The sequence below is a fragment of the Pimephales promelas genome, chromosome 2 (assembly GCF_988280905.1).
Source record: "Pimephales promelas chromosome 2, fPimPro1.hap1.1, whole genome shotgun sequence".
Lineage (NCBI taxonomy): Eukaryota > Metazoa > Chordata > Actinopteri > Cypriniformes > Leuciscidae > Pimephales > Pimephales promelas.
Window position 1 is genome coordinate 25688826 of NC_142770.1, and position 16524 is coordinate 25705349.

The 16524-nt window shown below is 45.7% G+C and overlaps 1 protein-coding gene across 1 annotated transcript; it reads right to left on the minus strand.

Annotated features, from left to right (window-relative positions):
* Positions 1–5829: 5829 nt before the first annotated feature.
* Positions 5830–10155, minus strand: ahsgb (alpha 2-HS glycoprotein b). The gene is made up of 7 exons (XM_039657230.2): positions 9908–10155; positions 9657–9764; positions 9477–9561; positions 9115–9281; positions 7179–7295; positions 6692–6781; positions 5830–6596 (listed from the first exon to the last, which is right to left on the minus strand). The coding sequence occupies exons 1-7, from the start codon at positions 10109–10111 to the stop codon at positions 5952–5954; spliced, it is 1416 nt and encodes a 471-aa protein (XP_039513164.2). The 5' UTR covers positions 10112–10155; the 3' UTR covers positions 5830–5951.
* Between the last annotated feature and the right edge of the window lie 6369 nt (positions 10156–16524).

The window sequence follows — 16524 nt, forward strand, 5'->3', positions numbered from 1 at the left end:
AAACCTGGCTAGTGAGAGAGATGCTGCACATGTTGTCACAGAAAATTCTGGACGTGCCGCAGATAGATCGTTCACCCGTCGATCTGGACGAAGACAAAGTTCACCTGTGTGTCGAAGATTGGACAGTGACAATTCAGACTGTGACATTACAGACTGTGATACTTCGGACAGTGAGTGGACTCATTCAAGGACAAGGTCAAGATCTAGTTCGTCTTTCCAAGGTGCCAAAACGCGTAGAGGTAAGACAGCATAAGAAAATATCTGAGAAAGTGTTCTATCTTTATGGGATAATATATAACACTATAATATTTGTGTGTGAGCGTGCAGGCATTTATGCGTGGCTGTGTGTGGAAATATGAGCGTGTAATTGTCAAATTCTTTCTCTCTTTGTGCACATTTACCAAATTGTAATGTGTATTTATATGTGTGTGTGTATCTAGGTCTGTTTATTGAATGTAATTCCAATTGTGTGTGTATTTGTATTTGTGTGTGAGTGTGTCTGTAAATGTGAGCGTGTAATGGCCAAATTGTTTCTTTTTGTGCACATTTACCACATTGTAATATATATATATATATATATATATATATATATGTGTGTGTGTGTGTATGTATCTATGTCTGTTTATTGAAAGTAATTCCAAATATTTATATAATTATTTACAGGTAGAAGTAGAACACAGCGAGGCAGAGGTCGTATGCGTCAAGTACATCAACATGTGCTGGTGACCAAACAAGGGACACTTTGATCCATCCAGCTGAAGATGCTGAACCTGATGATCCTGAGTGGCATGAAATTAACTGGCAGCCAAAAAACATTCCCTTCACTGAGAATCCTGGGCCTATTGGTCATGCTGCTGCTCTTGAGTCAGAACAACCTGTAGACTTTACAGAGTTGTTCATTTCTGACGTACTGATTCAAAGCATTGTTGATCAGACTAACCTGTATGCAGATCAGTGTATTCAGGCTATGGATGACACTTCACAGCATGCTAGGTATCATGCATGGAAGCCTGTCACAGTCTCAGAAATGAAAACGTTCATGGGGCTCCTTTTTCTCACTGGTATCATTCATTAGCCTGCACTTGATATGTACTGGTGTACAGATGACATGTTAGCTACCCCCTACTTCAACAAAGTCATGCCTCGCAACAGGTTTGAAATCATATGGAGATTTCTTCACTTCAATGATAATACAACAAGGCCAGACAATTGTACTGACAGGCTGTACAAAATCCGCCCTGTCTTGGATCACCTTGTGTCTAAATTCCGTGAAATGTATCAGCCCAAGTCAAACATTTGCATTGATGAGGGGATGTTTCTGTGGCGTGGACGCCTAGCTTTCAGGGTGTACAATCCCCAGAAACCCATCAAATATGGAATAAAATCCTACATCTTGTGCGATTCTGATACAGGGTACTGTTTTAACATGAAGCCCTATTGTGGGGAAAGCGCTGCCCTGGGAGACACGGTTGTTTCTCTTCTTGATCGCCTAGTAGGTCAAGGCTACAGATTGTTTATGGACAACTTGTACAACTCTGTACAACTGTGTGAGCGCCTACTTGATGTGAAAACCCATGTATGTGGTACAATTAGGAAAAACAGAGGTGAACCGCCGATCATTCGAGATGCTGACCTTAGGATTGGGGAAACAATCATGCGTCACAAAGGAAATGTGATGGTCTTGGCATGGAGAGACAAACAAACAGTAAAAATGGTTACAACTTTCCATCAGAACAACATGGAACGTGTTGAGGTATGGCAGAGAGGTCACCAAGAAAAAGTTGCAAAGCAAAAACCAGCATGCATTGTGGAATACAATCATGAAATGAATGGCGTTGACAAACTAGACCAAAACATTGTGTACTACCCTTTTATTAGGAAGTCACACAAGTGGACAAAGAAATTTGTCATGTATCTGTTTCAGATCAGTTTGTTCAACGCTTTTGTCATTTACAAAGCGAAAAACCCACAGGGTAATTGTAACACTCTTCTCTCATTCATCCAGAGTGTTATAAAATCATGGACCAGCCAAGAGTATGCTGGTGGTGGGGAAGAAAGTGTTGAGCCTCCAACTGAAAAAACTCCAAGAGCACCATACACTGACCCAACCAACCAGCTGAATGCCAGTTTTGCTGTTCATGAACTTGTTCCAATCCTGCCCACTCCCAAAAAGCAACACCCAACCAGAGGATGCAGAGTTTGTGTACGTAAGGGGTTGCGGAAGGAGACCTCGTTCTACTGCAAAAGTTGTGGTGTCCCCTTACATCCTGGGAAATGTTACTCCGTGTACCACTCAAAATCAAATTACAGTGCCTAAATTTGATATATTTTACATTTATTTATTTATTTTTTTTATTTTGGAAAGTTTTATATACGAAGAAAACAACATCTGAATGTATTCTGCTTGAAAATGCACTTCTTTGATAAAAATGCCTTTTTCTCAGCTTTTTGTCCAAAATGTTGTGTTTTTGACAAAACCTACCTCCGTTCAAGTGGCAATAAAAAAAGAACAAATGAAGATAAAATAAAATAGTTTTTTTTGCCTAAAAGCAGAGGCTCAGATCTTTATTTTGATATATAGCTTCTCCATATATTCATGGAAGAAAATTTTCAACAGGCCATTAAAGTTTAGCGAAAATCGTCAAAAACCCTGGCGGTGGCTGGCAACTTTTTTTAAAAACGCTGGCGGGGAAAGAGTTAACAGAGCAGCCATCAAGTGTTAGACAGTATTCTAGGTTATCACGTGAGGAAGTTTTTGTCCAATAATTAGAATCTCTGTTTTTTCAGAGTTAAGTAGTAGGCAATTACTAGTCATCCAATTTTTTATGTCAGCTATGCATTCCATTAATTTTGTGAATTGGTCAGTTTTGTTAGGTTTTGAAGATTTATAGAGCTGAAAATCAGCATAACATTGAAAGCTAATCCCATGTTTCCTAATGATATCTCCTAATGGTAGCATGTGTAACCCCTACACCCGGGTCCCAATCGACCCGCTCTGAGCGGGCCTCGAACCCGGGTCTCGGGCATGACAGTCAGGCGCTCTAACAAGGAGGCTAAAGACTGCAGCCTCTAGCGTCTGTCACTAGAGCGTCTATTGAGATCAGATGAGTGAGGTTTACTTGGACAGCAACTACTAGCTGGCCTCCGTTACACTTGTACAGAGTGAATAGCAGCGGTCCTAGTACTGAGCCTTGTGGTACGCCATACTGAACTTGTGATCGATAAGACATCTCTTCATTTACTGCTACAAACTGATAACGGTCAGATAAGTATGATTTAAACCATGCTAGTGCAATTCCACAAATACCAACATAGTTTTCTAGTCTATTTAAAAGAATGTTGTGGTCAGTTGTGTCAAATACAGCACTAAAATCAAGTAACACTAAAAGAGAGATACAACCACGATCAGATGATAAGAGCAGATCATTTGTGACTCTAATGAGAGCTGTCTTGGTACTATGATGTGGTCTAAATCCGGACTGAAAATCCTTGCAGATATCATTTCTGTTACAGTTGTGAGGATACTGCTTTTTCCAGTATCTTTGACAGAAAAGGTACTGGAAAAAGGTAAAGGTACTGGTGACAGAATAACAGACCAAACAAGTGAACGCGTTTGTTTTTTCTTTTCCATTTTTAGTAAATTTTTTTCATTGGGATCTTGCCCATCAGACCACCTTCCCGGATAACTGCCTTGGAGGTTCCTTGAGGGAGCTTCACAACAGGATACCGCCAGTCCCACTCCCCATCCTGTAGCCAGCCAGAACCACCCAGACAACGAGGATCGACGACCTGAGACCACCACAGGTAGTGCGATAGAGACTGCCGCGATGAATGAGCCCACGCCAATTACGTTCATCTGTGCACTCATCATTAACACCTGTATATATTTTCAGTTCTGTTTGAGTTCAGTGTCCGGTGTTGTCTATGTTAAGTGTGTGTTGTAAATCTGTTTGCCTTTCTGTTGGATCTTTAGAGAATAAACTTTTTGTATTGATTCTGCGTATTCCTCATCTATCTGCCAGCAACCACCCGTGACATATGTACACAATAAGTGCACTATATCAAATGATGAATTTAAATGTTTGTAAAAAGTTGCAAAGACACTTAGCAATATAAAGTGGGACCAACATTTCTATATTTAGTCAGATTAAACTACTACTAAAAATGACTGTCTGTGTAGTTCTTTTATTCCATTTTCTGAGAAATTGCAGAATGTGTCTTTGCTGTTTGCATTTCTGGGCCTTGTTTTCTGAGAATGATCCCTGAAACCTTTCAACCCTGAAAAAAAAAATCCCCCAGGTAAACTACCCAGACAGCAAACTGACATTGAATCAACGTGGAAACAACGTCTCTCATGACATTGAAACAATGTTGATTTTGCTCATCGAATTAACGTTGAACCAACGTCAGACGCGGCATCCTTCAAAGCTAAATGAAAATCGAAAATTGGTTTGCTTTCATAACGTTGAAACAACACGTTGATTTCAAGTTGATTTTCCGTTAGTTTTGAAAGAATGACGCGTCTGACGTTGGTTCAACGTTAATTCGATGAGCAAAACAATGTCAGATCAACGTTGTTTCGATGTCATATTTCCACGTTGATTCAATGTCAGTTTGCTATCTGGGTAATCTTCTAACACAGCATGCCATTAAACTATCCAAATAAGTTAGGTGTGGATTGATTTAATTATTCTTCAGACTGTGCCTTTATTTGCACACTTAATTTCAACACTACATTTTACTCATGTATATTGATTCCTAAGCTTTGCATGTTTCTCTAAACTCTTCCATGTAAACAAAGTTTATCACACTGTGATCTGTGGACTATGATACTTGCAGCTACAAGGTCAACACCATGTTGTTGTAGAGATGTTGTAAACACAACATTATGTATGCTTAAATGGGTCAAATGACATGACAAGGTCAACTTGTAATGTAGTTTAAAACACAGATTTTTGCTGCTGTGTCTTTAATAATCATCCCCTTCACATGAGCTTCTCTTATCACAAGCTGTACATTATGCAGTATATTGTTAAATATAGTATAGTTTTAAACTATATTATCTTTCATTAACAGCCTCTTTTAAAAGCCTGCATTGCATTGTGTGTCTCAATCCAAACTGAAAATTGTAAAGATCAGTAATAATAAACTTATAAAATAATAGCATCTGTGCTGATTTCTCATTGCGACTGTAAACTTGGAAGATTGTGTATTGATGCATTTATCACCTCAGCAAATGGTATTTTTTGAACTTAGTAGAAACGTTACAGTATGTTATCTTAGTCGTATATTCAAAAGATTGATTGCTTACTTAAACGTACAGTGTAAAGATGTTGGTTGATGTTTTCAAATGTTTTGTTTTTTAATTGTTCTTGGCAACTTCTCTTTTTTTCAGGCATCCAAACCGATCATTTACAGTTCTGTCATGACAACTCTCTGAGTGTTTGGCATGGTAATGGATATGACAATGTTGTATGTTTGGTCTTGGTGGAATAGATTTGCTATGCCGCTGCTTTATGTTATTGCTGCCTCTGCAGAGCGAGAACGGGACTTCCTACTGCCAATACATACATGACAGGCAAATGCTACACATGTATTTGAAGGTTGAGGATGCAAGATCATTGGCTATTGATACAGCAATAAACAATCAGCTGCGCCCTATAGATAATGATGTGATTACGAGCAGGTTGAGTTAGGACCTATTAGCCTGCACCGTCTAGATTTTGATGACAGAAATTTGCATTTATCCATGATTTGATTTTCTTGTCACAGCTGTTTTGTAATATTGTAATATTGAGTTATAGGACATTTATCAGTCAATCACACTGGTCAGTAAAGAGTATTTATTGGACTGGAAATATTCTTCTGTTGTTCAGTTTTGAATATCTTCCCTTTCAAACCCTGCAACGTGGGAGAACATCTAGATGTTCCTCAGCAGATTTTAGTGTTAGTTATTGAGGAGGAAGAGGTGGAGAAGGAATAGGAGGACGGAGGACAAAGTCTGGAGGGCCCGAACAGATACGTGGTGGAGGGAAGGGGCAGATTGGATAAACAGTGGGGGGTATTTTTACAAAGCCATGGCATGGGAATTCATGATGTCCCTCAGATGCTGATTCTGGAAACCCTGAAGGGCCTTTTGGACAGTGTGGATGTTCTGGACGGCCCCTTTGGCCAGGTGTTTTCTCTTTATGGTCATGGCCTGCATGTTCTGGACGGCCGCCTTGGCCAGGTATTTTGTCCTTGTGGCCATGCCCTGGATGTTCTGGACGGCCACCTTGGTCAGATGTTTTGTCCTTGTGGCCATGCCCTGGATGTTCTGGACGGCCGCCTTGGTCAGATGTTTTGTCCTTGTGGCCATGCCCTGGATGTTCTGGACGGCCGCCTTGGTCAGATGTTTTGTCCTTGTGGCCATGCCCTGGATGTTCTGGACGGCCGCCTTGGCCAGGTGTTTTGTCCTTGTGGCCATGCCCTGCATGTCCCGGGCGATGGGGGTGATCATGCCCTGGTTGATGTCCTGGATGGCGGTGGGGTTGAAGCCCATGGAATTTACAGTCTCTCTTTGACTGAGCGGGGTGTTGCATTGGATGAGTTAAGTTCTGGAAACAAGTAGAGCACAACAATTGTATAGCTATAGAGGACAAAATAATTGGGACTTACTTTTCCAGTTTAAATGTGTTATCGAGATGTATACCTGAGCTTCATAAACTTTACATTCCACATCTACACGTTCAACCCCTTTTACTGGAGTTCCGACCTTAGAGGACTCACAGAACCCATACCGCTAGAGAAAAACAAAGGGAAAGAGAGGTGTTCAAAACTGAAGAACTATATGAAGTTGTAAGGATAATACACTGGTTAATATGGTGAATATGGTGGCTTGTTAAGGCTAGAAGTAGTCAGGATAGTGTGTGAGGAACGATCCCTTTGATCAATTAGAAGGAGATGATTGGCTGGTATATCCATCACTCAGTTCTTTACTCTGTAGATTGGTTATTCTTTAACGGCTTGTTTAGCCTTTATGGTTTGAACTAGTCAGAGATAAAACTATGGGTTAAAATAGCCCAAAATCTCGAAATTGGCCAGTGACTTAAAAAACAAAGGTTTGGGCTGTTGTCTTTAATTTAATTATAGTAATTAATGAACTAAGTGATAAAGTAATTAACATGTTGTGCACTTACAGCCTGATCCCCACATAAAGCCTTGCATGCTTCTGGACTCTTGGATGCTTCCTCCTTTGAACAGTTTGTCTCCATAATGGCAAACTCAGCGAAAAAGCTTTGACCGAACATCATCCACTAAGAAAACAGACAAATATTCTGTTTACATGCAGTTGCAAACCACATGCAAGCAAAGAATGTTTTAAAAATGTATATTGTAATGACCGTATTCAAACTGTTGTCCATTTGAAAACGATCCTTAGACGCTTTGCTCTGCATTGTACATTATACACACCCATATCGAAATGCATATTTTGAAATATTTCAAATGCATTTTTTATTATTATATTTCTTATAGTGGTAATAATACAGAAAATAATACAGATATAACTAAAATAGCTGCTTACATCTTGCAGGATGCAGGACAGAGCTCCTAATTTCAGGACTGTCCTAAATTTTCACCATAGATGGGGCATTAACCTTTTAGCACCATTCACAGGACGTGACAATTCACCTTTGGCTATGCCCCGCCCCCCTTAGTTACTGTTGCTACATCAGTCAAACTTCATCTGCGCTTATGCTGTAACAGCTCTTCCTGCTGAAATGTTATCAAACTTTTATAAAGCAGCAAATAAAGTGTCCGATAGAAGTAGGCAAAAGGGGCTGCAATATGCGTTCGAAGGCTATATTCAAGACATACAGGTGAAACGCAAGAAACAACAAGGCATCCGAAATAGAAGCAAAAGCATAACGTTACCGGTCACAGTCAAAAAATTAACCACCGCATATCCTACTAATCGAGACGGAGGCTGGGACTAACAATCTCAGGGAGCAACACTGTTCATGCAAAGCTGGGTAGGTCTCTATTCACTTCTATAATCGTTATTACAAAGCAAACAGACTACACGAGTATAACGTTGTATTTATTAGCAGCGTGTGCTAGCATATCAACAACCGGAATGAGAACCGAAATCATAACCTAAAACATTATAAAACGGTCTAACTAGTATAACTTCACACTCACAGTAAGGTCAGAAGTAAAAAAAAAGATGTGCTTGTTGATCTTTGAGGGGGTTAGCTGACTGAGGACGTCCATACAGTTTAATACAAAGACGACACTTGTCAGGATTTGACTTCGGTTTTGGGAAGGGAAAAAACGGACACCCCCCTCCAACCTCTCTGGGAAACGCGCATCTGTGTTACAAATGCCCGAGGCACAACGTTTAACCATATTTTGGATAAAACTACGACAGTAATAGCCTGCCGAGACCAAAAATATGAGACGCCTGTGTTGAAAGTCAATGTAGCGCTGTGAAAAAGTGTCCGACCTCTGTGGGAGGCTTGTTCTTTGCTGTGCTGTGATTGATCAATCTACATTCTAGGGCGTGGCTTAGCCAAAGGTGAATTCAGAACTGAGGTGATTCGCAAAACAAGCAACATAATAAAACATTGCCAGATTTACACATGCATCTGTGTCTGATAAAACTGAACACACTTGTAGCAACACTCGCTGGACATTTCAATTTAAAACTGTCACAAAAATGGTGAATACAGACTGCCACCTGCTGGATTGGAGAGCTATTTTCTCTCAGGCATGTGCATACTGTATGCTAGCTGGCCGTTGACTGTAGTCTTTGTAGCCCAGATACTGTAGGCGACAACACAGTCAACTTTTGACGGCGCTAGTTTGATTATGTCTGTGTTTTTTCCTTCAATTGTCAGTGTCATTAAATTCTATATTCACATTGCGGAAAACTGTTCAATTTTAACTAACTTGCTCAGCAAGATTCTTTTCAATCTGTTGCTCTATTACTTGGCGGGCATTTAAGCTGCATTAAAAGTTGCATTTTAACTTTGGAATGGAGTGACGCATATAATTGTGTAATTTCCGTTTTCCATTTGCATTCATGTACTGGCAAAAAATATTGAAGCTTAATCAGAGTTTGAAAGACGTCACCTGTGTGCTGATCCTTCCCACTTCCAGCAGTTTAAAGTAAGATGCATGACTGGATTCCTTGTTGAATTTCTGCAGGGCAGTTTGCACACTCTCCAGACCCTTCGGATCATGCAAGGGCAGTAGACTGGGGCAGTCAGGGCATCTTGTCACAAGTATTTTATGTGAAGCTGGAACAAAATACAAAACTATGAGCAATATACAATCACTATGTGAAATGTAACTTCATTTGACTTAGCATTACAATGACCTAATTTCTGTACTCTTTTAAAAAGTGAGCTTAAACATTACGATGGGTTCTTTGAAAGGCTAGAGTTTCTAATGTGTCTGCAAAAGACAAATCTTTGTTGATGTGTTTACAGCACCTGCTTCAGTGTCACAGATGTAGCGCATCACGGCTGCTTTTCCCTTAATGCTGGAGACAGTCACATTACATTTTGCAGTCACTTTCTATTAAGAGAACATTAAACGGCTGTTAATTAGATAAGCCACTTTATTAAGAGCAATAACATGCAGTGTATCTGATTCTGTGATGTTCAACTCACCGTTTGCTCTTCGCTTCTGGTCGTGCACTGTTCTAAAGGTGTGGGACTGGCAATGTGGCACTCAGTTTCCTCTAAGGTAATTCCCAAGACGACCTCACAAGGATCCATCTGCACAGAAAGGGTTTGCAACATCATAAAAATAATTTCTTTTTTTCTTTCATTATGTTGTTGAAATATTCTTCATAAACTAAAAGTAAACTCTTTTGAATCTCTGAAAACAGACAAAGGAAGAGACTGTCATAAATTCTCACCATCTTCTCTGCAGTGCGACTGTCCAGCGAGACAAATCTGAATTTGTATCCATGGCGGTGATGTTCATTAATGAACCGCTCGGCAGCTAACGTAACATTTCTGTCCTCATCTTCCTGGCACTTGTACCTAACATCACTGTCTTTATGGAGGCTGGCCGCATGTAGAGCCGAGACCAAAGCTGCTAATATCATCAGCTCTCTCATCCTGCAATCTTCAACCGAGTAAAAGTTCTCCCCTGTCGTCCAGACCTTTATAATATACACCGCAGGGGGACATAAGCAAACAATTTAGAGCCAGAGCTGCTTGCCAATGTCAATGATGTCAAAAACAAATATAAAAGAGAGAGTGAGTGCATGTGAGAGGATAGTTAACTCAGGCTAACTATTAATCAGAAATGTATCTATTTACTACACGGTTAGGATTAGGGTTTGGTTTGGTTTAGGGTTAGTTGCAATTATGTATAATTTACAGTTATTACTATAGTATAGTATAGTATAGTATAGTACTATAGTATAGTACATGTAACGTGTAACAATAACACTGTAAAATAAAGCCCAAATCAGAAATTGTGTGTACAGTATATATTTCACAAATTACAAAGAAATGGCAAATAGCACATTGACTTATATGTAAAATTTTTAAGCATATAATGTCAGGAACACACATAGAGGACCGAAGATCAAAAAGCAGTAGTCTTTTATTTAAAGGGAAATCCAAACTCATAGTCATCCATTCGGTTCAATATCCACAAAGGCAGTCCAAAACAAAAAACGCGAACAAGACTCAGGCAAAGGTAGGACACAGAAGTGTGAGGACATAAAATAACGACTCCGTACACATACTAACACAGACAGGAAATATAAACACAGATCTAACGAGACTAACAATGAACAGCGGGGAACAATGATATGGAGAACAGCTGAGTGCTATGAACTGAGACAGACAGAGACAAACTGTTTCCCAGACAGAATGCTGGGAAATGAAGTCAATAGTGAAGGACACCGTGAGAACGAAGACCTCTAGTGACAAACAAGGGAAACACAACCAAAACTGTAACAGCCACAAGAACAGACACAAACACAGAAACAAACACTGGGTCTGGAGCTGTAACAGGCACTGGCTTTGGAACAGAAATTGGCTCCGGCTCTGGAATGGGCGCTGGCTCTGCCTCCGGCTCTGGAACGGCATTGGCTCTGGCTCCGGCTCTGGAACGGGCACTGGCTCTGCCTCCAGATCTGGAACGGGCACTGGCTCTGCCTCCGGCTCTGGAACGGGCACTGGCTCTGCCTCCGGCTCTGGAACGGGCACTGGCTCTGCCTCCGGCTCTGGAACGGGCACTGGCTCTGCCTCCGGCTCTGGAACGGGCACTGGCTCTGCCTCCGGCTCTGGAACGGGCACTGGCTCTGCCTCCGGCTCTGGAACGGGCACTGGCTCAGCCTCCGGCTCTGGAACGGGCACTGGCTCAGCCTCCGGCTCTGGAATAGTCTCTGACTGGGCAGACGGAACGTAAACAGTCTCTGACTAGGCAAATGTGACGTAAATGGTCTATGACTGGGCAGACATGAACTGGGCTCTGGAACAGGCACCGCCTCAGGAACAGCAGACACCGGCTCAGGAACAGCAACTAGAACAGTAATGGTCACAAGGACAGGCACAAACACAGAAACAAACACTAGCTCTGGCGCTGGAACAGGCACTGGCTCTGTCTCTGGAACAGACATTGGCACCAGCTCTGGAACAGGCACTGGCTCTGCCTCCGGCTCTGGAACAGCAGACACGGGCATGTCCAGGATCCGAGCCAGATGCTCCAGATAGTCCAGGTCCATGAAGGCAGTCGGAATGTGAACAGTCTCTGACTGGGCAGACGTGACGTGAACAGTCTCTGACTGGACAGACGTGAGGTTAAAAGTCTCTGACTGGCAGAACGTGAACAGTCTCTGACTCGGCAGACGGAACGTGAGCAGTCTCTGACTGGGCAGACAGAACGTGAATAGTCTCTGACTGCGCAGACAGAACGTGAATAGTCTCTGACTGGGGAGATGGAACATGAATAGTCTCTGAATGGGCGTGACTTTAACAGTCTCTGACTAGGCAGACGTTACATAAACAGTCTCTGACTGGGCAGACGGGACGTGAACAGTCTCTGACAGGGCAGACGGAACGTGAACAGTCTCTGGCTGGGCAGACGGGACGTGAACAGTCTCTGACTGGGTAGAGATGATGTGAAAAATCTCTGGCTGGGCAGACGGGACGTGTCTCTTCCTTCTCCGGACCACCGGACTCGGGACCGGGACCACCGGAACTGGGATCATCTCCCGACTACATTCTCCACTGTGACCTCCGAGGATCCCGCAACGCTCCAGATAGTCCAGGTCCATGAAGGCAGACGGAATGTGAACAGTCTCTGACTGGGCAGACGGCACGTGAACAGTCTCTGACTGGGCAGACAGAATGTCAACAATCTCTGACTGGGTAGATGGAACGTGAACAGTCTCTGACTGGGCAGACAGAACGTTAATAGTCTCTGAATGGGCAGACAGAACGTGAATAGTCTCTAACTGGGCAGATGGAACGTGAATAGTCTCTGACTGGGCAGATGGCATGTAAACACTCTCTGACTGGGCAGATGGGACGTGAACAGTCTCTGACTGGGCAGACGGAACGTGAACAGTCTCTGGCTGGGCAGACATGACGTGAACAATCTTTGGCTGGGCAGACGGAATTGTCTCTTCCTTCTCTGGACCATCGGACTCGTGACCGGGACCACCGGAACCGGGATCATCTCCTGACTACATCCTCCACTGTAACCTCCACGGGTCCCGCGAAACTTGACCAACCGGGTCCCCTTAAAAAACGTCTCGGTTACGTATGTAACCCTCGTTCCCTGAGTACAGGGAACGAAGACGTGTCGTCAGGGAGTTCCCTGACAAATTGGGATCATGCTAGGGAGCCTTATTACCTCTAATAGAATTAACAACGAGCCAATAACGATTGGCATGCAATTGAGTGAGCACGCAACCAGGGAGGACAAGGCTCGCCCACTGCATCATACGCTCGGGTGATACCATCCACTAACCAGTGGGCTAACCTCTACTTGGAAACAGCCTTCCCAATCTGTTGGGGCAGATGGGCAGCGCTTGCAGGTTCACTACTTGGTCCGCGAAGGGAGTGGTAGGAACCTTGGGCACATATCCGGGGCGGGGTCTCAATATAACACGAGAAAGGCCCGGCCCGAACTATAGGCACGATTCGTCGACCGAAAAAGCCTGCAGATCCCAGACCCTCTTGAAAGAGGCCAATGCCAACAGGAGCGCGGTCTTAATGGACAGGATATTCAGCTCTACTGTCAGCAAAGACTCAAAGGGAGGACTTTGGAGAGCTCTCAGTACCAGAGCTAGGTCCCAAGAGGGTACAGAGTGCAAAGCACGAGGCAGATTTAACCTCCTAGGAATCTCCTAGGAACCACCCTTGAGGAATCTGATAACCAGGTCGTGCTTCCCCACAGACTTACCTTCTACTACATCATGATGCGCAGCTATTGCTGCAACACACACCTTGAGGGTGGAGGGGGACAGCCTACGCTCCAACCCATCTTGTTGGAAATAAAGCACGACTCTGATCGGGCAAGTTCGGGGGTCCTCCTGGCGGGAGGAACACCACTCGACGAACAGGTTCCACTCTAGCACTCTAGAGGTAGCTCTAGCAGAAGTGATGGTGTTTACCTCAGCCTGTGGTAGATCACCTAGAACCTCCACGTCCCGTCCAGGGACCAGACATGGAGTTTCCAGAGTTCTGGACGCGGGTGCCATAGAGTGCCCCGTCTCTGAGAAAGAAGGTCCTTCCTCAAAGGAATCGGCCAAGGAGGGGCTGTCGCAAGGAGCATGAGTTCCGTGAACCAAGTCCTGGTGGGCCAATACTGCGCGACCAACAGGACCTGCTCCTCGTCCTCCCTGACCTTGCACAGAGTCTGTGCAAGAAGGCTCACTGGGGGAAACGCATACTTGCGCAGGTCCCGGGGCCAGCTGTGGGCCAGGGCGTCTGTGCCGAGGGTCCCCTCGGACAGGGAGTAAAACCACTGGCAGTGGGTCGTGTCCAGAGAAGCAAACAGGTCTACCTGTGCGACTCCGAAAACACTCCAGATCAGCTGAACCACCTGGGGGTGGAGTCGCCATTCTCCTGGCGGGGGAGGCAACCGTAAAAGCTCATCTGCTACATGGTTGAGCTCCCCTGGAACATGAGTGGCACGAAGCGACCTCAGATGCTTCTGACTCCACAGGAGGAGGTGGGAGGCGAGTCACGACATGCGGCGGGAGCATAGACCACCTTGGCGGTTGATATACGCAACGGTCACAGTGCTGCCTGTACGGACCAGTACATGCTTGTCTTTGAGAAACCCCTTGAGGTGGCACAAAGCCAAGCGTACTGCTTGCAACTCCAGGCAGTTGATATGCCAATGCAGCCGGGGCCCCGTCCACAGACCCGAGACTGCATGCCCTTGTACGTGGCCCACCACCCCATGGTAGAGGCATCCGTGAAAACCACATGCCTGGAAACCTGGGCTAAGGGCACTCCGGCCCAAAGAAACACAGGATCCGACCATGGGGAGAAGGTTTGGCGACAGTGCAGGGTTACTTTGACCCTGAATGTGCCGCTGTGCCGCGCCCACTTCGGGACTCGATCGTGAAGCCAGTGCTGGAGCGGTCTCATATGTAACAGGCCGAACAGTGTTACTGCGGCTGCCATATGCCCCAGGAGCCTCTGAAATAGTTTCAGTGGAACCGCTGTCCTGCCTCAAAGGACCTGAGGCAGGTGAGCACTGACTGGACGCGTTCCTCCGTGAGGCGCGCCGTCTGGGCGACCGAGTCCAACTCTATACCGAGATAAGAGATCCTCTGCACGGGGCAAAGTTTGCTCTTGTCCCAGTTGACCTGAAGCCCCAACCGGCTGAGGTGCCGTAGCACCATGTCCCTGTGATCGCACAACACCTCTCGCGAATGAGCCAGAATGAGCCAATCGTCGAGATAGTTGAGGATGCGAACGCCTTGTTCTCTCATGGGAACAATGGCCGCCTCCCAAACTTTTGCAAAGACGCGGGGTGACAGGGCCAGCCCGAAGGGTAGGACTTTGTACTGATACGCTCGACCCTCGAACGCAAAACGTAGAAACGGTCTGTGTCGAGGAAGAATCGAGACGTGAAAGTACGCGTCCTTCAGGTCGATCGCTGCAAATCAATCCTGGGGAAGGATGCACTCGAAAATGCGCTTCTGCGTGAGCATCTTGAACGGGAGTTTGTGCAGGGCCCGATTCAAAACTCGCAGGTCCAGGATTGGCCGTAACCCACCGCCTTTCTTAGGTAAAATGAAGTAGGGGCTGTAGAACCCGGACCTCATCTCGGCAGGAGGGACCGGCTCAATCATGTCCTTCGCCAGTAGGACATCGATCTCTTTCCGCAGGACAGGGGCATCCACTGACCGCACACGGGTAAAGTGCACGCCCCTGAAGCTGGGAGGCTGGCGTGCAAACTGAATTGCATAGCCGAACCGAATGGTGCGGATGAGCCACCGGGACGGACCCAGAAACTCTAGCCAAGCTTCCAGGTACCGACCCAATGAGCCCATCCGAACCACCGGCGTACCCGCGGAGGGGCAGCAAGGTGAAAGGCAGGGACCCGGCTCCAGTGCAATGAAGTTCACCAGGAACCTGCTTCCACCGGGGGGCAGACGGCAGAGAGAGCCCGTGGCCTTTCTACTGCGGGCCGCCCCATGGCGAGGGGAGGGGAAGAGGCACAGCACAAGGCCCTGCCTCCTCGTGGACTGGTCTCTGTCCCTCCGCATCCAGTCGCTGACCGGAGCGACGTAACTGAGGAAGTGTCGCTGCTATCTGCAGACTGGAAAGAGGGGAACGAGAGCGATGCTGCTCGGAGACAGCATCCACTGCCGTTCGGACCCTCTTGGGTGGAGGAGATTGTGTGCCCGTCAGTCTCGACCGAATATGACCTGGAGGAGGAAAAGGAAACCACTCTTTTATTGAAACTTTGGGGGAACAGAAACAAAACTGAACAAAAGATTCTCCGTCCGGCCCTCCCCCGGGGGAAGGAGGTGTGCCATCGCTCCACCAGGTCACCCGTCTCAGGAACGCTTCCCTCCCCTCCTTTTACAGGAGGGGGCTGGGGGCGCCTGAGCGGGCTGGGCCGCCCTCTTGCGACCAGACTTCCTTGCTCCAGGGTTGGTGGTCTGCGCTGGTGGAGGAGCTGGCGCAGAGGAGCAACCCTGGCGATGGGAAGCAGCCGGGGCTTCTACAGCCACAGGAGAAGGACTCACAGCAGTCCGCCTCCTGTGCAGGACATGCCGTATAGCCTCCGACTGCTTCTGGGCAGTGGAGAACTCCTGGGCCAAGTTCTCCACCGCGTCGCCGAAGAGGCTGCCCTGGGATACGGGGAAATTGAGAAGTTTGTTCTTCTCCGCTTCCCTCATATCTGCCAGGGTCAGCCAAAGGTGGTGCTCCTGGACCACCAACATGGAAATCGCCTGACCCAGCAAACGTGCGGTGACTTTCGTCGCTCAGAGAGCGAGGTCCGTCGACACACGCAGCTCCTGCAGCAGAGCTGGGTTGGGAC

Excerpts from the sequence above, each read along its gene's own strand:
- ahsgb (XM_039657230.2), bottom strand. The coding sequence starts at position 10,111 with ATGAGAGAGCTGATGATATTAGCAGCTTTGGTCTCGGCTCTACATGCG. Across the intron at positions 9,765-9,907 it reads GTCGCACTGCAGAGAAGATG|ATGGATCCTTGTGAGGTCGT; the intron begins GTGAGAATTTAT and ends CTTTCTGTGCAG. Across the intron at positions 6,597-6,691 it reads GTAAAGTTTATGAAGCTCAG|AACTTAACTCATCCAATGCA; the intron begins GTATACATCTCG and ends ACTTGTTTCCAG.